General features: G+C 34.9%; 1 protein-coding gene across 1 annotated transcript in view; it reads left to right on the forward strand.

Annotated features, from left to right (window-relative positions):
- LOC114242139 (fatty acid synthase) overlaps positions 1-21,433 on the forward strand; it is a 39,515-nt gene extending 18,082 nt beyond the window's left edge. Inside the window, exons 12-40 of the mRNA XM_028173185.2 lie at positions 512-663; positions 1,165-1,348; positions 1,933-2,081; positions 2,311-2,492; positions 2,952-3,071; positions 3,662-3,771; positions 4,364-4,554; positions 5,001-5,161; positions 5,650-5,907; positions 6,581-6,698; positions 7,012-7,248; positions 7,701-7,992; positions 8,323-8,471; positions 8,550-8,696; positions 8,931-9,034; positions 9,543-9,693; positions 10,630-10,801; positions 11,563-11,675; positions 12,377-12,541; positions 13,304-13,488; positions 14,695-14,850; positions 15,160-15,411; positions 15,962-16,097; positions 16,725-16,893; positions 17,587-17,734; positions 18,418-18,562; positions 18,745-18,921; positions 20,303-20,405; positions 20,800-21,433. Of these exons, the coding sequence (XP_028028986.2) occupies positions 512-663; positions 1,165-1,348; positions 1,933-2,081; positions 2,311-2,492; positions 2,952-3,071; positions 3,662-3,771; positions 4,364-4,554; positions 5,001-5,161; positions 5,650-5,907; positions 6,581-6,698; positions 7,012-7,248; positions 7,701-7,992; positions 8,323-8,471; positions 8,550-8,696; positions 8,931-9,034; positions 9,543-9,693; positions 10,630-10,801; positions 11,563-11,675; positions 12,377-12,541; positions 13,304-13,488; positions 14,695-14,850; positions 15,160-15,411; positions 15,962-16,097; positions 16,725-16,893; positions 17,587-17,734; positions 18,418-18,562; positions 18,745-18,921; positions 20,303-20,405; positions 20,800-21,371 (5,198 nt within the window). The 3' untranslated portion in view covers positions 21,372-21,433. The remainder of the gene's footprint in view (positions 1-511; positions 664-1,164; positions 1,349-1,932; positions 2,082-2,310; positions 2,493-2,951; positions 3,072-3,661; positions 3,772-4,363; positions 4,555-5,000; positions 5,162-5,649; positions 5,908-6,580; positions 6,699-7,011; positions 7,249-7,700; positions 7,993-8,322; positions 8,472-8,549; positions 8,697-8,930; positions 9,035-9,542; positions 9,694-10,629; positions 10,802-11,562; positions 11,676-12,376; positions 12,542-13,303; positions 13,489-14,694; positions 14,851-15,159; positions 15,412-15,961; positions 16,098-16,724; positions 16,894-17,586; positions 17,735-18,417; positions 18,563-18,744; positions 18,922-20,302; positions 20,406-20,799) is intronic.
- The last annotated feature ends 2,223 nt before the right edge of the window (positions 21,434-23,656 follow it).

The raw sequence follows: 23,656 nt of genomic DNA on the forward strand, positions 1-23,656 counted from the left end.
CAACACAGGAGCATTTGGTTAATATCTATACACAGATTCATATTCACGTACAAGTTTTTTGGAACGAATTTCCTTATGGGACCATGCGGAGGGGTACCCTAACCGAGAAAAAATGTCCGTAACGTAAGATTTTTATTAGTAATGTACACAGTGTACGACTTAGCTTTGTAATAACGTACAAATTAGTAATGCACACAATGTACGACTTAACTTTGTAATAACGTACAAAAAATAACATTTTTTTTTTCATTCATTGACCACGATCTCAGAGCGTTCGTTTGCGCAATACACTAACTCTTATGCAAACAACCGTGAATGAAATGTACCACAATAAGTTCACACGTTACCGACCGGGGGTTGTTTCAAAGCTCCAGTTTTATTTTCTTTATACTTCGAATAGAATTATAATATTAATATTTTTATAATAAGGAACTTCGTTCCTACCAGGTGTCCCACGACACCACACATTTTTTAAAATATTTTTTTTGCAACTGCTCATTTACATTGGCAGGTCACAGTGTGGGAGAATTAGGATGTGCTTACGCCGACGGTTGCTTCACTGCAGAGGAGACGATTTTATCAGCGTACAGCCGTGGTCTGGTTTCTGTGCAAACGCCATTCATTCGTGGGTCCATGGCCGCCGTTGGACTCGGATATAAGAATGTAAGTAAACAGTAAAGCTCACTAGATCTACAACCTTTACATAATAATTGTTGAAGAGCCAAGTAAGAAAGTTGTTTAGTTTTCAAAGGCCTTCGCAGTAAATTCAGTTTTGTATAAGAGATTATGTACCTAACACAAATGATAAAAAGTGATGGTTTTGGTAATATTGATTTGGTTTTAGTGCAAACATTGGAAGAAACAGCACTGAGATCGGTACCGTGCAAATTTGAACCATGATCAACGTTGCAATTAAAATCGAATTTTTCAAAAACTATTAAATGAAACAAAAAAAAATACAGCGACCAATTTAATGATTACTTGTAAAATCGAGACGCATTATTTAAAGCAAAGTAGTTTCCAAAATACGATGCTAAATGTGAAAGCGTTAGGGAACAGATGAAAACGCATGCAAAAGTGTATCAAGAAAAGCGTACCTAGTTATCTTTTATTTTTTCCACTCTCGAGTAAAATAGGGTTTTAAAATATCCTTACATATTATAGATCCTACCACTCTGTCCGCCTGAAATCGAAGTGGCTTGCCACAATAGTTCGGATTCTTCAACAATATCAGGACCCGCTGAACCAATGAAGAAGTTCATCTCTGAGCTCACTAGTAAAGGGATATTTGCCAAAGAAGTACCCTGCTCTAACATCTCGTTTCATTCGAGATACATAGCTGATGGCGGTAAATATTGAAGTGTTACTTACCGATTATAATAAATAAACTATGCTCATAATATATTAGGTCCTTACATATGAAATTGCCGTTTTGTACGGGAGGAATATGAAGTAAATTTTTTTTGTAAAATATATTTATCTAATCAAAGTATGCACCGTTGTTATCTATGCACTTTTACCATCTCTTATGTAGTTCATTGATCCCTTTACTAACAAAAGCCATGGAGGCGAGAATTAATAAAATTTTGTAATTTAATATAACTATCAATAATCTGTTGGAGCAAGGTCCCGAGAATACGGTGGATCTCGCAGACATTCCAATTGTAGCTCATCTAACTTAGTGGTTGTTTGTTGTGCAGTGTGTGGTCTTATTCGCTAATTTCATATGTAAGGACCTAATATTATACATAAAATAAATACTAGATGCTATATTTAACAAGACCGAAAGGAACAAAACTCAGTATAAGACTGAATTAATACGTTGTATTTATAATTATTAATGTTGAAATGTGAAGTACACAGATAGCCGTCTAAAATATATATAAAGAATATAACTTGAATAATAATATTATTATTATTTTGTTTATAAAGGTCCTGGCCTTTTAAAATACTTGAGTGATGTCATCAAAGACCCGAAGCCACGGAGTGAAAAGTGGGTATCTACATCTGTACCACAAGAAAACTGGGATGATCCTAAAGCTAAGTTCTCGTCAGCAGAGTATCACACTAATAATTTATTGGTTAGTATTTTGTGTTGCCATGTTGTTTTTAATCCAAGATATTATTTATTCAAATATCTGCAATTGGATTTTAATTGTGTTTTATTGATATTCTTATGGATTAACGTTAAGTAGAAATTCTTCGTACATATTGTAGTGTTTTAAATATTTGTAATTAGCTATTAGTTTGTTTTAGCTTTGCATTAAGATTTTGTGTTACTCAAAAATATTTCTAATGTTATTTTCTTAGAACCCAGTACTATTCGAAGAAACTTCAAAGTTAATACCATCAGACGCATTGGTCATTGAGATTGCACCTCACGGATTATTACAAGCGATCCTTAAGAGGTCTATGCCGGAATGTCAACATCTTCCCCTGACCAGACGAGGACATGCTGATCCCGTAAAATTTTTACTGGAAGGAATTGGAAAGTAAGAGATTTGAATTAATTGGAAGGAATAGCTCAAAGCTTTTGCAGCTAGCTACACCATGAATACTATTATTAAACGGGTTCTTACTACGTATTAAGATGTTAAGACCAGACAAGCCTGGTTGATACGAATAATTTTAAATCCGCCTGGTAAGACACCGCCATTTGGCCTATTTTTACCACCAAGCAGTCTTGCATTTTAATTTGAAGGGTTAGATATTCGGAATACACTAGAATTGAAGCTTTGATTCCATGATTGTGATGTCTACGAGCTCCAGTATCAATTTAACCAAATATGGATCATGGAACATGAGTTTGTTCACCCATCCTTGTAATAAAAATGGCTTCCATTCCAGCTCCAAAATCTTCAGACTCAACTGACAACTTTATTTCCCTGAGCAACATTTCAAGTTTAGCAATTATTAAATATTTTAAATTAATCAGTTCTTTATTTCTCTAGATTATACGAATTGGGATTGAACCCAAAAATCAGTGCTCTATATCCAAAAATCGAGTATCCTGTGTCTACTGAGACTCCTCTACTGTCGCACCTGGTTGAATGGGAACATAGTGAAACTTGGTACGTTTAAAAATATAAATTTTAATAAAATTATTATAAATGCAATTTGAAGATACTAAAAGTACTTAAAAATCGGGACATAATTCCGTGAACGTCATTTGTTTTAGAATAGTTGCTTTTAGTATTGCAGGTGAAATGTTTTCCACCAAAATGGGCCTTTGTTCGAAATTGTATTTTGGTAGTGCACGACGACTAATATTTTTCAATATATTACATTTGCTTTTCGAGAAAGCCTAGTAGGGCAGTAATCGAAATGGTCTACGGTTACAAAACAGCCAGAATTCAAGTGGTAAAAGAAATGAATATTGCTAGAAGCGGATGTGCGTTTTCAAATATATTTTTTGTTATGTTACATTTTCGGCTTTGGAATGAACGTCCTTTGACGGTGCTTCTCGAACGCTATGACATGTCCTTTTTCAAATAAGGCTATGGAAAAATCCTGCGCGGTAGGTAGCGAATTGATTCCGTTTCTGGTGTTACTCACATCCGCGACGTGACAGTGACTGCTCAATATCAGATGAGCCGTATTCTTGTCTAGCTACAGTAGGAATAAAAAATATCTTGTTCATTGGATATGATTTTGTTTTCAGGCCTCAAGCCATTTATAACACTAAACACAGAGTGACCGCTCCGTGTTATGAATTCGTCATGTCAATTCACGACGATGACTTCAAATACTTCAGGGGTCATAATAGAGAAGGTAAATTATTTTTGCATATTGAAACTAAAAAAACTACTACACCATAAAAAATAAAAGTTAAATAAAAAACGGATGAAGGAGTTGTCATAAAATACAATGGATTACCACTTCAAGAATATCATGGAGAAAACGTAATTTCCACAAATAAAACGATAACCTGTTTAAATAAAATTTCGAATAATCATATTTAAAAACACCAAATGATGACCGATGATTTTTTTCGATAACGCCATCTTGTTGTGTTTTTAAAGCGGTTAGTTGCCCTCGATTTGCCAATAGATGTCGGGAAGAGTTGATTATTGAAAACACGAATACAACAACATTTTCTGAAAATAAATCGTATCTAGATCGATTTATCGCCCCCGAAATCCTCTGTATACTAAATTTTATAAAAATCGTTGGAGCCGTTTCCGAGATTCAGATTATATACATATATATTAATATACAAGAATTGCTCGTTTAAAGGTATAAGATTATACAACAGAGTTCTTCGAAAAATGAGTAACGAATTTTGTTTGGAAGTCGATTTCTATATTCTGTTATATTTTTATATGTTGTCCACATAATAATTCAAATAATAAAATGCAAACAGGAATCTGCGTTCTACCAGAAGCCGCTTTTCTAGTGAACGTTTGGCAAACCCTGGCCATGTACAACGGGAAGAACTACAAGGATATGTCTGTTGTATTCAAAGATCTTAAGTTCCGTGGCGAAGTAGCCATCAGGGATGAAGATACACTGAAATTTTCGTTCATGATACATAAAGGAAATGCTAGATTCGGGGTTAGTTCGTAGATTAATCAATTTTATCCTGACAATATGTCTAATGCTCTATGAAATTTGAAATATATAAAAAATAGTATATTTTATTTAATATCTCTACTACTACTATAATATTACATAAAAAAAAATATATTAAATAAAAGCAAGCAATAAAAACAAAATACGCTTGCCTCTTGCTAAGTAGTTACCGCAGCCTATATATAGACTTAGCAATGTGAATGCCTCCATGGACTTTGAGATTTGAGGTCTTAACTGTCTAGTAAATAATTGAATTTCAAAAAACTTCGGCTCTTTAAAAAAATTGATGGTAAAAAAATTGTAGGATTCGAAAATCTGGCGTCTTATCCTTAAGGCCATGACGACTGTTTAAATAGTATCACTATTCTATTTATACTGTTACTGTAATGTAAATACTATTATGTGAATTAATTGTAATCTTACGTTAGGTGAGTTACGAAAACACTGAAATAGTCAGTGGTTTTGTAAAAGAAGCTGTGACGGAAGATTTCGCCGATCGTAATCCCCCTCAAAGCGATGATACAGATGATATTGCACTGGATTCAAAAGACGTTTACACTCTAATGAACTTGAGAGGCTACTCCTATAGGTCAGTATACTTTGGGTCAAGCTACGAATGAAATAAACTTAACCTGCCCCAAAGACGATTTTATAAATAAACTAGCCGTACTCGCCGACTTGGCTGCGCATTTATATTAATAATAATAATAATAATGTTTTTATTGCAAGTAACCATGACTCATATAAATTGTTAATAAGACTTAGACCTATGTTAGTAGTTATATTTACATCACAATGAATTACTGTCGTAACATCCCATGGGAGATATATATAATAATTAACATTATTATTTATTGTCATTATTATTAGGGAGTCCAACACTCATATAAATATTAGCCCATCCATTAAGTACATGTATTTTCTACATGGATATCAAGTTTCAAGTCAATCGGATGCATGGTTCAGTAGTTATAACGGAACATCCATCAATAACTGTAGATTTATATATTAGTATAGATATAGAGTTCTTAAATTAAGGAAGAAATTGAAATTATTTAAAAAGTTTTGTATTTTCAGCGACGTATTTCAGTCAATCCACTCGACTACATCGAGCCGTAAGAAAGGAAATATCAAGTGGTCAGAAGACTGGATATCATTCCTTGATGGTCTAATTCAATTAAACGCTTTCGCCAAAGACCACGACGGTGTTTCGATACCGACAATAATAAGGAAACTGTCCATCAATGTTGAAGAACACAAGAACGCTAAAATGATTGCTTTAGATAATGTTAATTGTATAAATGCTGAAATCTATGATCATTACAATTATACAAAGTGAGTATTAAAAACTTTTATTTAAATCTAAAGTTATTTCACAGTATTCAGACATATAAAAATCTAAATTAAATTTATTTATTTATTTATTTAAATGTAATGCTACTGTTTTTAAATTAATATTAATTAAATTTAACGTATTTTGCATAGTCTCGTACTTCATTTCAATAGTATTATTGTAAGATTTGATAAGAACGATCAAAAGATTTAGTGTCAGTTGCAATACGCAAAGATATTACTAAAGCTTTTTTGTATTGCTTAGATGGGTGGACGGCCCATCTGGTCTAAAGTGGTTACCATAGACTATAGACCATAGAAATAAAGAACGTTAATGCAGCCACCCATTTAGAAAATGAGTTATAAGAGACTCCGTTTTTATAGTACAACAACTGTCCCATCCTTCCCATCAAAATACATTACTGGTACCTACCTACTTATGCGGACACACAAACCTACTTATCGTAATAGTGGTAGTCATGACTACGCATTACAAGTATCATAATCATGAATTATATGATTCCAGAGACTAGTGATTAAACCATTTTCAATTATGACCACACTTTTAGGTCAATGACCATTTTCGATCTGGGAAATAAAGTAACGTGGTTCATTTTTGGAATTTCAGAATATTTGTAACAGTTAGTATGGTAATACAATATGATTGCTCTTTCAGATGTGGTGGAGTTGAATTAGTTGGACTAACGCTCAACGATAAACCAGCAGTTGAAAAAGAACCTGATGTTATGCAATCTAGAGTATTTGTTCCATACTTTGTAACGGGAGTAGTTGATGTTAGTATTTTTTTCAATCTGTTAACGGTCTGCTATCAATCATAACTTATTCCGTGTCTATTACTAGGTTTTTTTGTCTAATTCATTAATTTTGTTAATTAACAATACAAAGTCTATATTGCTCTCAATTTACTTTTTATATATTGATAAGATATTCTATTATACAATCAAGTATAAAGTCAAAACAGTTACATGTGTTTTTCATAGTAATTCAAAATCTGCTTGTTGAATTTAAAGACAGAAAAAAATATAAAAATTGCTGCAAAATATTCTGATTTTGAGTTAGAGTATAATTTTAAATTGAATTTTATAGCTCAAGACTGCGTTACAAGTCTCTTTTGGAACCATAAGTGACAATGTAAATGGCGAGGAAGTCAATGTGATCGAATGCTTGAGATCAGAAGACCACGAAATCTCAAAGCTCATCAAGGAAGTGACAAGAACACATGCAAGCGCTAATTTCGATGTTGTTTCTGTTGAATCATTAGATTTGAAAGCAGTTAGCGGAGCAGATGTCCTGATTGCTGTTAATTTGTTAGGAAACGAAATGGTAATATTTTACTTCCGGCCTTGTTTAATAGATTTACAATTAATTTTGGTTGTTGATACAATGATTTCAATAACATTTCTCTAATTTGACAGACTGGCGATTGTCGTAATTCAAATTTTAGTTCGCAATAATAATTGCATGAATTTTTGTCAGGATCTCACCTCATAGTATTTTTATCATTGAAGTCGTATGTTAAGATGTCTATTATACTATAATTGACTTAAGTGTTTATTAATATTATATTATCAGAATTAAGTATTATGTTCATACCATCATAATTTTTTTAATGTACATTCTATAATATGTACATCATTGATTTTTAATAATTGATGAATTTCTTTCAATTCTCCTTAAACCACAATAAAAGTAGGATCTAGAGAACCTACAGAGTTGCAATTCAAGATTCTAAAAAGAGTTTATTTGTAGTGTAACAAATATATATTTTATTTCAGGAAATGAAGAAAATACATGATAGTCTACGCCAGAATAGTTTCATCCTATCCATGGAAGAAGACATTAGTAATATCAATCCGGATCACTCTCTTTTCACAACTGTATCAGCCATGTCCGTTCAGAACCATATATTGGTTTTGCTGCGCAAGACCTCGGAGGATATTGATGTTACGTTTATGCCTATCAATCACGACATCAACTTCACTTGGGTATCACGCTTGAGAAACGAAATCGAAAAATCAAGAAAGGTCGTTTTGATTTCAGAGAGACAACCCTATTGCGGACTTTACGGTAAGATCTTTTGTAAAAAAAATATCTGTCTTTTAATTTATCTATCGTCTTATATAAAACAACATTAGGAAGATCTTCCACCGGGCGACTATCGTTACTCTTATCGGATTCTGTATAACTGGAAACTTGAAGCAGCTGCCCTTGAACTGTCTGTTGGCTCCTGGGTCTTTGAGTTCGCATGTTTGTTGTCTCTTATCCCTTGTTGTTTAGAACTTGTATTTCTATCTGCAAAACTAAATTTGATAATGTCGTTAGGATGATTTAGATTTTTGTCAAATAGCCTTTTTAGCTAGTTTAATATTTAATGTCATTATTTTACTCTTCTTTTAGGTTTAGTTAAGAAACTAAGTAAGCAACCGAGAAATAATGTAAGCTTAGTACTGGTTGACGACTTCTACCATGTTCCATCATTTGATGCTGAGCATCCACTGTTCAAAGAACAACTACGAAAGAACTTGACTTTCAACGTTTTGAAAAAGGTATAATTTAGTTTTTTCAAGAACATAATCCGATGCAAAATCTTTGTATGCTATGAAAATGTTTTAATTTATTTCCAGGGTGTATGGGGCAGCTTCTACTATTTGTCCAATGATTCATACTCGAACTTCCAAAACGTTTACTTAACTAATGCTATTACCGGTGACTTGAACAGCCTGACTTGGATTGAGGCATCTTCTACTCCGGCCAATAATAACTTGGTTCAGGTAATTTCATACTTAAATGGATAGAGATGTTATTTTATCCTGCTACATTTTTCTACATCGAATTGGCCGTAAGGACTTTTAAATTACCCAAAAAAAGTATTATACATTTTTGTATGGGATTTTAATTTAACACTTTGTGGGTAGAGAATATACTAAAATGGGCAAAATGTAATGGTTTTCTTAAACCAAAAATCGTTCCAATCATAAAATAAAAACAATCAAAACCTTTCTTAGGTCTGCTATAGTAGCCCATCGTACAGAGATGCACAAGATGCCGCTGGAACCACATCAAAGTCCAACAGATCATTTGGAATGGATTACAGTGGTATTAACAGTCTGTAAGTTATCTGGAATTAATAGTTCATGTAATTTCCCAAAATTTAACTAGAATTAAAGACTATGGAAGCTATCTCTTGATTATTGATCAGCCAAGGCTGTTAGGAAGTAGTGAAGACAAAGATGACATGAATTATAATTTAAAATTTTAAGTTTTGTACCTAACATAAAATACCTGAATGGAAGATGGTAAAACTGTTATTATGACAACATTTGTCATATGACAGTATGGATAGTTACACTTGTATTTCACAAGATCAAGCAAAGTAAATAAAAACGATCTTCTGCCGTGCTTATTTTTGCTGTATTTTTATTATTATTGTTAGCTCATCGTCTCCTATAGCAAGATTGATAGTTCAGCACGTTTTTAAAATTATTTTGAAAACTTTTCATTGCTATAAAAGTAATTTTATTCGATTTCGTAGGTCATTGTTACATTATCAATAAAAATTCCTCAGAGTAGGTTATTATCGCCCAAAATTTTAAATATATTAACTTTCCCATTTACAGGGGTGAAAGGGTCATGGGTGTAGTACAGGGAGGAGCTCTGTCGACTTTGGTGGAAGCTGACCCGGATCTAACGTGGCCGGTACCTGAACACTGGACCCTTGAAGACGCTGCCACTGTGCCTTTACCATATCTACAAGCTTATTATTGTTTAGTAAGTCTGAAATATCACGTTAGCTTTTAATCGGACTTTTTGTCTTTATTTTAAAGTTAGGTAAAATAAATTCTAATTTATAAGATTCTTCATCATTACCAATTTCCTCATTATATAAAAGCGTATGTAAAAGAAACGATTGTGAAGTTTAAGTAGTAGTAACCAAGATGACGCACGTAGATATATTTTACGTTGGGAGCAATAAGTTCACGAGTGACGACCGCTTACCCCAAGATGTAGCGGCTGTAAACTGACAGCAGCTACAAAATAAATACAATGCCTTATTAAGTAAAGGAATACGTAACATCAAAAATGTACAAAAAAGATCAGCTGTGTCAGAGTTATGTATCTATGAGAGTCCTGCTGCAGTCAACGGGACACTGTATTTTATTTTATTTATTTTATTTTATTTTATTAGGAAGACAAACAGTGAACTTAAACTATATAAACTCTAACCTTACAACTAAGCAGCATTTAAATGTTGAGATATAAATGACAAAAGAACACTTTTCATTGTATTTTCTTTACTGATGGTAGGACCTATTGTGAGTCCGCGCGGCTAGGTACCACCACTCTACCTGTTTCTGCCGTGAAGCAGTAATGCGTTTCGGTTTGAAGGGTGGGGCAGCCGTTGTAACTATACTGAGATCTTAGAACTTATATCTCAAGGTGGGTGGCGCATTTACGTTGTTGACGTCTATGGGCTCCAGTAACCACTTAACACCGGGTGGGCTGTGAGCTCGTCCACCTATTTAAGCCATAAAAAAAACCGCGAGTCGTAGACATAATTAAAAGCACTTTTACCGTTTAGTCTCGCGTTTATTAATATCATTTTATTATTTCCGACGTTACGAAACTTGACGGTTTTCATTGTCACGGATGACCGTTGTCGACGTCAATGTAAACGCAATTACACTTTTTGACGTTTGTTAATAGGCAATTAAATCTGAATTATTGAGAAAAAGAAAAGTTTTCATCAATGGAGGAGCCGGAGCATTAGGTCAAGCCGTCATTTCAATCTGTCTCGCTTTGGATTGTGAGGTTTTCACGACAGTAAGCGACACGAAAAAGAAGGAATTCCTAATGAAGTTGTTCCCGAGTTTGCCGGGTACGTAGTTTGAAACATTAATTATCTTACAGAGACAATGGAGACTCCAGTTATAAAAAAATATAAGAGAGAGAGAGAGAGGGAGAGAGAACATAAGCTTATTGATAAAGGAATTTAGAATAATGCTCCAACCGTTAACTCAACGAACCATGTCGACGGGTGAACGACTATTGAATTTTGGTTTAAGCAACATTTTTGCAACTTTACAGGAGAATCATATAAAATTTTGAAAATTTGTAATTAATACCATAACAAAAAAACTTCTTCGGCTATTTGAGTGGAGTAAATTTAATTGAAATCAATTACAAACATCGAACTGTTTGTGCTAATACTAATTAAAATGGACCTTTAATTACAAAGGTAAATGTCGCGTATCAAGTGAAAATATGTCCCTTTAACCAAAATTAAACCAAATTTTACAGTTATTCTTATGACGTTAAAATAACTAAATAAATTGACTAATTTGTTGTCGCCTATCATGTTCAGGGTAGGGTCAATGGTAAGAGATCTCGTGGACAAATCCCCATGCGCTGGACTGATCATGTGAAATACCTTACTGAAACCCCACTTAACGAGTGTGTGCGCCGGGCCTTGATTCGCAAACTATGGAAGACATCTGTCAAGGCTTTAATAAGCAAGAATTCCAAATGACCACGACTGCTCTGCCAAGAGCAACCGATGATGATGATGATGATGATGATCATGTACACAAGATCTAGTAACTCATAAAACCAAATTAAATATGATACATTTTGTTACAGAATCGAATATTGCAAGCTCCCATAATATTCATTTCAAGGATAAGGTCATGCAGAACACTAAAAATAAAGGATGTGACGTCGTCATCAATTACATGAACGGAAATCTACGTGAGGTAAATATTTTTAAGCTCACATTTGTCCTGGAAATGGTCAAACAATACAATTTTAATTTTAAAAAGTCTTTCATACTACAACTAGATAACTTAAATAGCTTAAAGGTTATCGTTATAGTGCCATCAATATACAATTAACCCTTTCCAAGTTCAAACAAACAATCTAATAGGTTATAGTGAACATAATGTTACGCCGGTAAGAGTAACGCCATCTATCGCCGAATAGTCGAACGAATGTCGAAGGATCTAGAACGCTCGAGAAGTACAACGCCATCTATTGACAGATAGCGGAAATTACTATTAGAAATGTCTAGAATATTGTCGACAATTCTAGGAATGAGATATCGGCTATAAAAGCGTTGTAGGGATGGCACGCCGCCAGTCAGTAATCGGAACTACTCGAAGCGAAACAGCGAACGGATCACCTGAAGCGAAGTGGAACAAGCGAATTGAATGTTTTAAAGTGTTTGTGAAGTGTTTAAGTGTTCTAAGCGTTGAATACAGTTTTAAGTTGTACTTTGGTGAAATTTTATTTATCCCGAACCCCAGCGCGTATCAATAATAATGTGTATGTATGGTGAGCTGCTTAAGTGAGAATGGCTGATCAAGACAGTAAGAAGTAGCGTTATTGTGAACCGGCCTATCGATATCATCATCCTGAAAAAAAATTGATTTCGAAATAATACCACCTTAATTTTCAGGCTGTAATAAAGTGTGTTGCGAAGTACAGTTTGTTCCTTGATCTAAGCGAACACGATATGATTCGGAACAATGATTTCCACATGAGCTTTTTGTTCACATCCGGGAGTTATGCATCAACACAATTTTCTTCGATCTTCAAAACTGAAGGACTAAGCGAGAAAAAGGTTAGTTTGCAAAAAGGTTTTTTAGCTCAAACTTTTAATGAAAGTTTTTCGATTTTTAACAAGAAATATCATAGTAGACCTTACTAACTGGAGGTAATGATTGAGTTCTACCGGTTTCTTTAAATTGTTTATTTGTAATTTGTAATAATGTTTTTTAAATATTTTGATTGATTACACAAAAAACCTGTACTTTTTTATAATACCTTTAGGTAGATATAAAAAGCTACCAAAGAACTATTTTTGTAACATATAATGTCGGACACTTGATACTTTTTTACAGTTAAATTAATTATTTGAAAGCTTATACTTTTTAGTTCGGTTTCATAGCAAAACTGTATTATAAATAAATAGACGATGATAATTTTTCAGGTCGATAAATAAAAAAAAACACTTAACATCGTCCTATGAAGTCTGTGCTTTGCCTGTAAAAGTAAAATAGTACTTTTTTATCCCGCTAATCGTGATTAAGTATTAGGCCAATGTAATCAAAACTATTCATATGTTAATTGCACACGTGTGCAAATTTGAAAGTTACTCATATGCTTTGAAATTAGTTAAAATTCCGTTGGAATATTCAGTTACATGTACATGGTTAGGGGAGTATGGGTATGAGTAAAAGGCGTGTTATAAAATCAAAAAATAAAATTCATTATAATTTATTAAATTAATTGCTTTTTAATTAATTAGCTATCAAGATCAAATTTATGATGGAATTAATGAAAGTTCTAATTCGTAAAATTATTTTCAAAAATTTAATTCTAGTTGCTGCACAAATTGATTAGCGAAGGTATAGCAAGTGGAGTGGTGAGGCCCCTCAGCCGGATGGTGTATTCTCCAGCAAATGTATCCAGAGCGTTCCGTCTCCTGGCCTCCAGTAAGCACCGAGGCAAGGTTTTGATTAAAATGAGGGACTCCAACACGAATCACGACTTGAAGGTTCATCCAAGGTAAAAAGCCCTTTCCAAAGCAAAGACATTTTTATTTATTGCTTAAATGGGTGAACGAGCTCACAGCCCACCTGGTGTTAAGAGGTTACTGGAGCCCATAGACATCTACAACGTAAATGCGCCACTCATCTTGTGATATTAGTTTTAAAGCCTTAGTATAGTTAGTTACAACGGCTGCCCCACTCTTCAAACTGAAACGCGTTACTGCTTCACGGCAGAAATAGGCGGAGTGGTGGTACTTATACGTGCGGACTCACAAGAGGTCCTACCACCAGTAATTACGCAAATTATAATTTTGCGGGTTTGATTTTTATTACACGATGGAAGATTCCTTCACCGTGGAAGTCAATCGTGAACATTTATTAAGTACATATTTCATTAGAAAAATTGGTACCCGCCTGCGGGATTCGAACACCGGTGCATCGCTACATACGAATGCACCGGACGTCTTAACCTTTAGGGCACGACGACGATTAAATTGCATATTCAATTACATATTCTTATATGTATAGTTTTGTGTGCATTTGTAAATGTTTATACAATAATTTATATAATTTTACGTAATGAAGTTGTAATTTTATAACTCTACTTGATCTGTGTATTTATAACAGTTATATTTAACGGCCGTCTGGTGTAGTAGTAAGTGACATGGTCACTACACAAGAGGGTCGCGGGTTCGGGAAGATATTTGTATGATAAATATAAATGTCTCTTCCAGGATTATGGGTGTATATTAAATATTATATGTATGTGTATAATAAAAATCTTATATTTATTTCCGTTATCTGGTACCTGTAACACAAGTTCTTTACGAACTTATCACGGGACCAGTTAACGTGGTGTGATTGTTAGTAAATATTTATATTTATTTCTATTATTTATTGCTTTGTAGATTTGTATTAGTTTCTGATGTCTGAGACAATTGTGCAGTGTAAGATAGGGATTATTTAAATTCATATTATGGTAAATATGGTAGTTTCGACAATTGTTGTTTTTTGTATTGTAGGTTATCAATTATGTGTAATTTTCAGATGCCTGATGAAGGTCTACTAATAAAAGACCGAAACGTTGCTAAAATAATAATGTAATTTGTTATGATAGTCCTATCTTGTCCACATTCCTGAGATACACAAATAAATATTTTATAATAATTATGGACGACAATATTGATAATAGTATATTATTTATATTATAAATATTCCACAGATTGACCTGTACATCGAGGGGAAGCTATATCGTTGTGTGTGATGAAAGCGCTTTAAGCTTGGAACTGATTGATCGTTTAGTGAAACGTGGTGCCAGAAATCTGTTTATCCACATCAAGCCTAATTCTATCGCCGGATATTGTTTCACTAAAATTTTGTAAGCATATTCAAAATTATTAAAAAAAACACAATTTAAAATTAAAACATTTTTTTTTATTGCCCTTGTAGGCAGACGAGCATACGGCCCACCTGATGGAGAGTGGTTACTGTCGCCCATGGACTTCAGCAATAGCAGGGGCAGAGCCAAGCCGCTGCCTACCGATAAAATATAATATAAATTTGAAACCGTGGCACTGACCACATTGTTACAAATCTCAATGATGTTTTATCTAAATATATGGCAGATAGCTTATTTGATATTTTCCAAATGTTACTTCCTTAAATATAACTTATATTGTTTTATTAGCAAGTGGAAAAAACTGAACGTGACAATCAAGATCTCGTCAGAAAACTTACAAACAGAGAACGGATGCACAAACATGATCAGAGAAGCAACTAAAACTGGACCAGTTTGTGGTATCTTCATAGTACAAAACTACAGTTCTGATGCCCAAGAAGATCAGTTCAGAGCGAATGTTGTCACTGATAAATTTAAGAACGTTGCCTGCGTCGTGGCTAACTTGGATTTGGTGTCCAGGAACATTTGTAATGAATTAAAGTAAGTTTTTACAATATATTCTAAAAAAAATTTTTTTATTCCTGATGTGGGTGGACGTGCTCACAGCCCACCTGGTGTTAAGTGGTTACTAAAGCCCATAGACATCTACAACGTAAATGCCGCCACCAACCTTGAGATAGGAGTTCTAAGATCTCAGTAGATTACAACGGCTGCCTCATTTTTTTTTATTTTTTTTGTTTATTGCTTAGCTGTGTGGACGAGCTCACAGCCCACCTGATGTTAAGTGGTTACTGGAGCCCATAGACATCTACAACGTAAATGCGCCACACACCTTGAGATATAGTTCTAAGGTCTCAGTATCATTCTCAAACCTTCAAACCCATTACTGCTTCACGACAGAAATAGGCAGGGTGATGGTACCTACCTGTACGGACTCACAAGAGGTCTTACCACCAGTATATTATTTAGATTGGATGTACTTCAAATTCAAACGTATTGTGAGGCATAGTTAGGAATTATCACGGTAAGATATTATAAAATATTTATTTTGAATACCCTATTTTCAATACCCGTTTTTATCATCTTTCAGCCATTTCGTGATAATAAATTATGGGCCAAAATCTTACGCTGATGTGTATGTGGGGAGTGTAATTGACAAGATCTGCCAGTCGCGTAACGAAATTACTTTGCCCGCTCTGGTCTTCCGCATTGGAACAATAGCTGAGGTGAGACACACCGTTCTTTTTTTTTAATTTTATAGGTTACTTATATAAGGTACAATTCGATTTCATTAATAGAGAAGCCCTACCTACGGTCAATCGCCTCGCTTTCAATTTAAATTTAGACGATGGAGAAGATATACTATCATCCCTCCATCCGCAACACAGCGCGCAGTGAGGCGGGAACACCGTCTTCCCCTATACTACCGACAGGGTCTTGTTTTTGTCGTAAAAGAGACATGTCCGACAGAACAAGTGATCATTACTTAGCTCCTATGAGACCTTGAAGATCTCCAACTGATCGAAGTGACCGAAGGATTGGATGGATTCTCTCACGGACGTTGGTGATTTCTAGAGGGATTGCAGATTTTTCATTGAAACGTACCAAAATGCTTTAGAATCAATCCCCCTACGGTATATTCAAAGCGCTATAATATGTCCTTCTTCAGACTAGATTCAATGAAAGTCCTCACTCAACAGAAGTTTATGAATGACGGCGAGATATCTCACTTTCACGGCGGTACTATTCTCGTTTGCTCATAATGGAAAAAGAACGGTGATGCAACAACTGCTAGACCTAATTACATTAATTATTTTTATATAATTAGTAATCAATTGTCTATGTTTTCTCAGCTCGACCGGAATCTAGATAATCTTCAAACGAAAATTAAAGCACAAACATTATCGACCGCTTTGAACGGTCTCGAAAGTAGCTTGAAGATGAAGAATAGCAATACCGTTGCCTACAATTTGAAAAAGAGGTCTGACTTGTCATTCATTGAGAGAATCTCAAGAATTATTGGTGAGTTTCTCTGGTCATTTTCGGAGCACCGGATGTAGATTTTATTCATATTTTAAGTTCATATAATCGTTCGTAAAGAAAATTAGTTCGTTCGTTTTTATTATCTTGACCCCCAGGTAATCAGTCGCCACTGTTGCAACATGTACATCATAAGTACCAGAGGTACAGGCAAGAAGGTGTCCTTATCGACAGCATGGCCGTAAATCTTAACTATTGCCAATTGAACGGTTACCATTCCCATATCCTTAGGGATCCATCAGATTCAATAACCCTTGCATTAGACGCTTTCCGCTCTAACACTAGGAGTAGGGACCCCGGTAACCGTACTCTTCGAACTCGGCAAAGTGTTCGACGTGCAACCTAACCTAAACATCAGCCCACTGAGTTTCTCCCCGGTCTTCTCAGCGGGTCACGGTTCCAATCCGGTAGTAGATTAATTCGCGAAGCAGCTACTCTTGAGTTGTTAGGTCGGATAGCTGTAAGCAAATCCCGCCCCTTCTGGCTGAGCCCTTGCTCGCCCACCTGTCCTTGTGAAGCTAGAAAGGCCTCCGCGCCACCAGTAAGCCCTCAATTATAAAAAAGCTAGCATTCCAATGTTCTTAAAATATTTCAATGATTATTTAATAATAATTTCGCAGAGATGCAATTAGAAACTTTCTTAATTAATTCGGATCTTTTTTGTTCTTTATGTAGGTGTGGAAAACATAAATGAAATTAAAGAGACACACACACTTCAGGATATTACGAATGATGTAGCTATACAACAAATAATTACAGCTATCAGAGAAGAATACAATATATTGTACCCCGATGAACAAGTTAAAAAAATGACTATAGCGAGGTAAGATATGAAAATTAAACGTAACGAATTAGCCATTTTAAAAAGATACGCCATGACCAATATAAATTTCTGCTGGCAGGATCCTGAAGCACTTATGAACAACACATGATTTGTCCTTCAAAACGACGGAATATCTCGTGTCACATAATAGTGGCCATATACAGTGCGATTTCAGAGATCATTGTACACACTGTTCATCTCTGAATGTTTATTAGTGTTCTTCCTAGGGTTAAGCCATTTCCTAGTACTGTCACAACCAACCGTCATGGCTACAACGCTTGGGGGCGACGTGCCTTGCTGGCAATGCTCAATTTCTGCGAATCCACTACCTCTAATACAGCCGGGCCGGAGGGACTCTTCCTTTTTCGTACCAATCCATCGCCGTCGAGTCGGGGGCCAGAGGAGACTGCATAAGCGTGGGTGGTCATTGGGGTGTGGTGCCTTGTCTTTGGATTAAATAAGGCACATGAACCAACATACCATCGGGGTTAAAGCTACGAGTCACGATTGAATCGCAATAATGAGTAACCCTTCGAACCAAATGACAACATTATTTTGCACTATGTAAAATGGTGGTACAGGCTCAAAAATATTTATAAGTTTGCGTTTATATCAAGATTGTTGAGTATTCAGCCAGAATTCATAAAAAAAGAGAATGCGAAGTAAATGAATTTTTATTACAGCATCAAAAACTTTGAGAGCCGCATGGTGAAAGCTAACAACAATTTCAACGGTGGTCTAGGAGCTTTTTACACTTTCATTGATGAGGACGAATGTTACGCTACGGAACCGGTTATTCCTATGCGTACTAAGTTCACTATTGTTAAGGTATGTAAATTAAGAAAAGTAAATAGTAAATCAAGTAGCTGAGAGATTTTAATATTAAGGATCATCATAGATCCGATGTAAATTGTAATGGCGTAATTTAATTTTTGCATTATGTTTTGATTGTCAAACTATTGATTCGAATTCAATACCCAATTAACAACATACTCTTTTAAATCTAATAGGAGGAAGAAGAATTAGATCCTAAAGCCACGTACCTCTTCCTTGTACCTGGATTCGAAGGGCACAACAGAATATTTACTTCCATCTGTGAGAGGCTGAAGGTTCAGGCAATGACCTTGCAACTTGGGCCTGATGTAATGGATGATACCATTCCGCAAATGGCCTACAATATCAGGAAGGTAATCATATTGTTTATTACTCACTTATTCTGGCATAGTAATCGACGTTATCTGGTAAAAAGCGGTTATAGAAGCCCATTGGCACCAAGTCAAGAATACTTCCCACCTTAAAGCTTTTTAACTGTATTTCATAGCAATAACAGATATTCTAGTCAGAATAACAGATACTCTACACTCCAAATCTAGTCGTAACGTTTTTTGACTCTGTGATATGGATCTAGAATAGCACCACCCATTTTTTCCCGTGGGTATCGTCCCAAAGATTTATTTACAAATGAATAAGGTTTGAATCTAATCTATTGATTTAATCTAAAGTCCTAAAGCATGTGTTTCATAAATTAATGGGAGCAAAACCACATAAATTCATACTAAGATAACAAAGGGTAATTTTCTATTATCTTAAACATGTCAAATGGAACGAAGGTACTAAAGTTTATATGTAATATTAGAATAAATTGTAGGCAGCCATTGGGACTACTAGACATCACAAAGTGTCCAGTAACAATTCGTAAATAAACAAATATAGATTTGAAACGGTGGCTCTGGCCATATCGTTTCCAATCTCAATAAAGTTTTATTTAAATATGTGGTAGGCAGTTTAATTGATCGTTTCCAAATTTTACTTCCTTAAATATAATTTATATTGTTTCGTTAGGAAGTGGAATGGCTAAGAGCTAGGATTTCAACTTTATAATTATAGGATCTTATATTTGTTGACTAAAAGCCCAGAATTAAAGTACAATTTACCAACACAAAGATAAAACGATAAGTATAGGAACCAGCATCTATAGCGACAAGATTACGAGGCGAATTTTAGTATTCAGAAACCAATATACAATCATACGATGACCACTAAATTTAATTTCTTCAGAATCACATAAAATATGACTGCCAATTGGCTGTGTTGTGAAAGGTTAAACCGGCTTTGTACATTTCCCCTGAGCGAATTCTCATTCAGGAAGACTTGGTTTTTTTGTTTTCTCCGCTGCACGTTAATTGTATCTAACGGCTACTGCTACGAAAGAAATGCAAAGTTATGATTTTAATTTTCTCTGCGATTCAAGATTATGCATGTAAAATAATTTTAAATTATTAAAAAAAACTGCGGGAAGAATTCTAATTAAATTGTGTTATGAATAACACATTGCAATGCTTTTAACATGCATTTTTTTTTTAACATAGGTGTCTCACACCCCTCTCATATTCAGCAACTACCCTCTATGTAGGTGTGGGTGGTTTTCACGTTGTGATATCTATAGGCTTTGGCAACTACAGTAGTACAAATAAAATATTGTCTCTTATTTAACGCGTAGAGAAAGCTTTAAGCACTCCCTGGTACCAATCGGCTAAAGTGCCACAACAATAATTTTTTTAATTTCAGTTCATGAAGAAACGATTCGAGTTGAAATCAAAGTTCTACCTTTTGGGCTACTCATTTGGTGTTAACGTCGCTCTGGAATTAGCTGCGTTGTTGGAAAAGGAAGGTAAATATTGAAATGCAAAACAGCTAAAATAAAATTAAAACAAACAGACGCTTTTAAAGCAGAAAATTATATAATTTTATGTTATTCTATCATTACTCTAATGGCGTGTGCAACATAACGGTTGATCTGGTATGAAATACAAATTGCAAAATGCGCACCTGGTGGTGTTAAATTGTGAATATCGCGACCCACCTTCAGACACGCGATCGATGTTTGAATCACATAGCATTACAACAAATCCATTCAGTCTAAGGATCAATTCTTACAAAACACGTTTATTACCTGCTCGCGTAGAATTAAACACAAAAGGTACCAATTAAGCGTAAACTCAAATCCTTTTAACAAAAGAATAGCAATTTCAATTTCCTTTAATTTTGTATCTTTTGACTTGCAGGCCATGTTGGTGTCGTCTACTGTCTCGACAGCAGTCCAGACGCGATGAGGGCGCAATTAGATGCTTATATCGGCAACTTAAAGGACTCCGAACTGCAGGATAGAATAGTCGAACACATGTACAAGCTGATGGCGGGTACTGATAGCGAAGAACTTAAAGAAGAACTGCGCAAAACTGAAGACTGGCATGACAAAGTTGAAGCGTGTATAAATAGACTTAAAGGTGTGGTCCATTACTCACACCAGTACAAGAGATCGATCCTCCAAGGGGCTTACCGAAGAATTATTCTTGCTAGAGAATATGAGCCGAAATTCCAGCTGGAATCTGAGTTGGTTTTGATGAAGGGTATCCCGCATCCTTCTATGGGCTATTTGGCGAATGATTACAATCTGTTTAAGTACACCAAGAGACCTGTTCAGGTGTTCAAGTTGGAGTCAGATCATGCACTCGCACCTCAAGACTGTAGAGCCTCTAATATCATAAATAAATTACTAGATCCGGTTGTTCTGGAGGAGTTCAACAAGTCAAACCTATGTGAGAGCTATCTTGCAGACCCTACAAACATCCTTTAAAATATTACTTTAAGATGCGGCCATTATTTATGCTTAGAATAAATGTGTGTTTTTAATAAAAATTGTTTTTATTTTTTTTATTTCCTAGTCCAGTAAAAATTTACTTTATTAAATCAAAACAGAGTCTAAGCACACCCTAGTACTGTTACAAGTCAATGGCACAGTTAATTAAAAACGCCATCATTCTTCACATAATCTATATGACTTGAAGTTTGTCTATTTTTTAAAGAACGCTTTTTTTAAGCTCGAAAAACTGATATTACTTTACTGAAACCAATTTGTTTTTCCGGGTTCGATTTTGACAATCCATGATTTAAAGCTATTTTTGTTTTAACAATATTTAGGGTGTGTTTAAAAAGAATATGTGTCAAAAAGGAATTTCATTTGGAAATAAAGTAGATCCAATATCATTGATATTTAGCTATTATATGGTATTAGGTATACTTGTTAAATTGTTTTGGTCAAATTGGAAAATATAGTCCACTATCCAATAGCCCACTATCTCGATCAAGAAGTTAAGAAACTCATAGACAAAACAATGAGGCTATTGCCTCATTTACCGTAACATAATATATATTTATATAAATAAAATCATTGTTCGTCTGCATGTTGGTTTATTTGTTTGTAATTCGTCCCTAAATCATTAGTTTATTGTGTTACACTAGCTGGTGTAGGTTTTTTCCTAGGCTTTTCAATGTTAGGTAGTGCTATGTAGTTTCAGAATAACGATTATATTCATACCATTAGTTCAATGAATGGTCACAGCAAAGCAAGACCTGGTTTCGCTGTTAATACGTAAAATATGCAGAATAGTGGTGCCCATCCGTGCGTTCTTAGAATTCTAATTTACCCTGGGAACATAATTCCAACAAATCTGTTGATATCAAAATACCCGTTCTAAATAAACAGTATCATAGTCTTGAGATATCTTTTTTTATTGCTTAGATACCCATGCATGACGAGCTCGCGGCCTATTAAGCGGCGTGTTAAGTGGTTACCAGAGCCTATAGACACCTACCCCACCCTTTAAACCGAAACGCATTACTGTTTCACGGCAGAAATAGGTAGGGTGATGCTACCTACTCGTGCGGACCTACAAGACGTCCTACCAGCGGTAAAATATTTTACTTTTAACTGTTCTTTATTTCTAAGCGTATGGTTTCTTTCTTTTCAAGGATTCCAGTATGTAGAGTGACATTCGGGCTTTGACTCGATTCTATAGTTGTTGATCCATCACCAAGTCACATTATTAAAGCTAAAATGCAAATGAGATGATTATGGTTCCGATTCGCTAAATACAGCCGCTTATTTTTTCAGTTCAGGAATAAACCGTTAAGCGGTAACTTGTTACCTCGATTCCCGCTGCGATAACATCATAAAACAGTGCGACTCCACTGGAAGTTGCCGACTTAACTCGACAATTTAAGGGCCCCGTTGGATACGCAGAGGGAATCTCGGCTTGCGGAAACTTTGATCGTATTTCTCCTTGTTTAGTTATTTTTATTGCAAGATCTTATTATTTCTTAATAGCCTATGCTTTTGGACGAGTGTTTTGGTTACGGATTTCTCTCTGGGAGAAATTCTCTTTTATTGCGAGTTTCTGTTCAAATTATACACAGAGATGTTTTTGTTTTTTGAAATGTATTTTAAGATGAAAATTGAAATGAACTTCCCGACTAAGAAAAATGGGAAACAACAGTTATAACATATGTTATAGGACCGTGGATTGTAGATTTGGAACGCCTTGTGGTGACCAGTAAAATCGAGGGGAAAAAATCCTAGGGGTAGAGGTCCCAAACGATGGTCGGACCAAATAGCGGAGGAGAATGGGATCGATGAAGACAGCTGGTTGACGGAATCGGACGGAGTCACGATCCTCAGCAATGAGGGACCGATTGAAGAGAGAGAGAGAGAGAGAGAGAGAGATAGGACCGTAGATATAAGTTTGTATTAAGTGATATTATAATCTGGGTCTCAAAATACATGATTCATTTTTACATTTTTATAAGTCACCTTAGCATATTCGAATATGGGACAGCAAAGAAACTGAATATTATCAAAGGTCGCCAATGCAAGACTAAACTTTACGAGTGGGATTAAAATACAAAAAAAATATTACTGCGGTAGTAAGCGCAGAATTGTAAATTAGCATTATTGAAACATTTATCAGGCAATAATTGCTTTACGAGAACATTCCAAGGATTTATGGGAGAAACGCTGGATGTGTATTGTTAAAGATACTTTTGTAGGTTTAATGAAGATTCAGTGTTTAATTAGGTATTATT

The sequence above is a fragment of the Bombyx mandarina genome, chromosome 18 (assembly GCF_030267445.1).
Source record: "Bombyx mandarina strain Sakado chromosome 18, ASM3026744v2".
Classification (NCBI taxonomy): domain Eukaryota; kingdom Metazoa; phylum Arthropoda; class Insecta; order Lepidoptera; family Bombycidae; genus Bombyx; species Bombyx mandarina.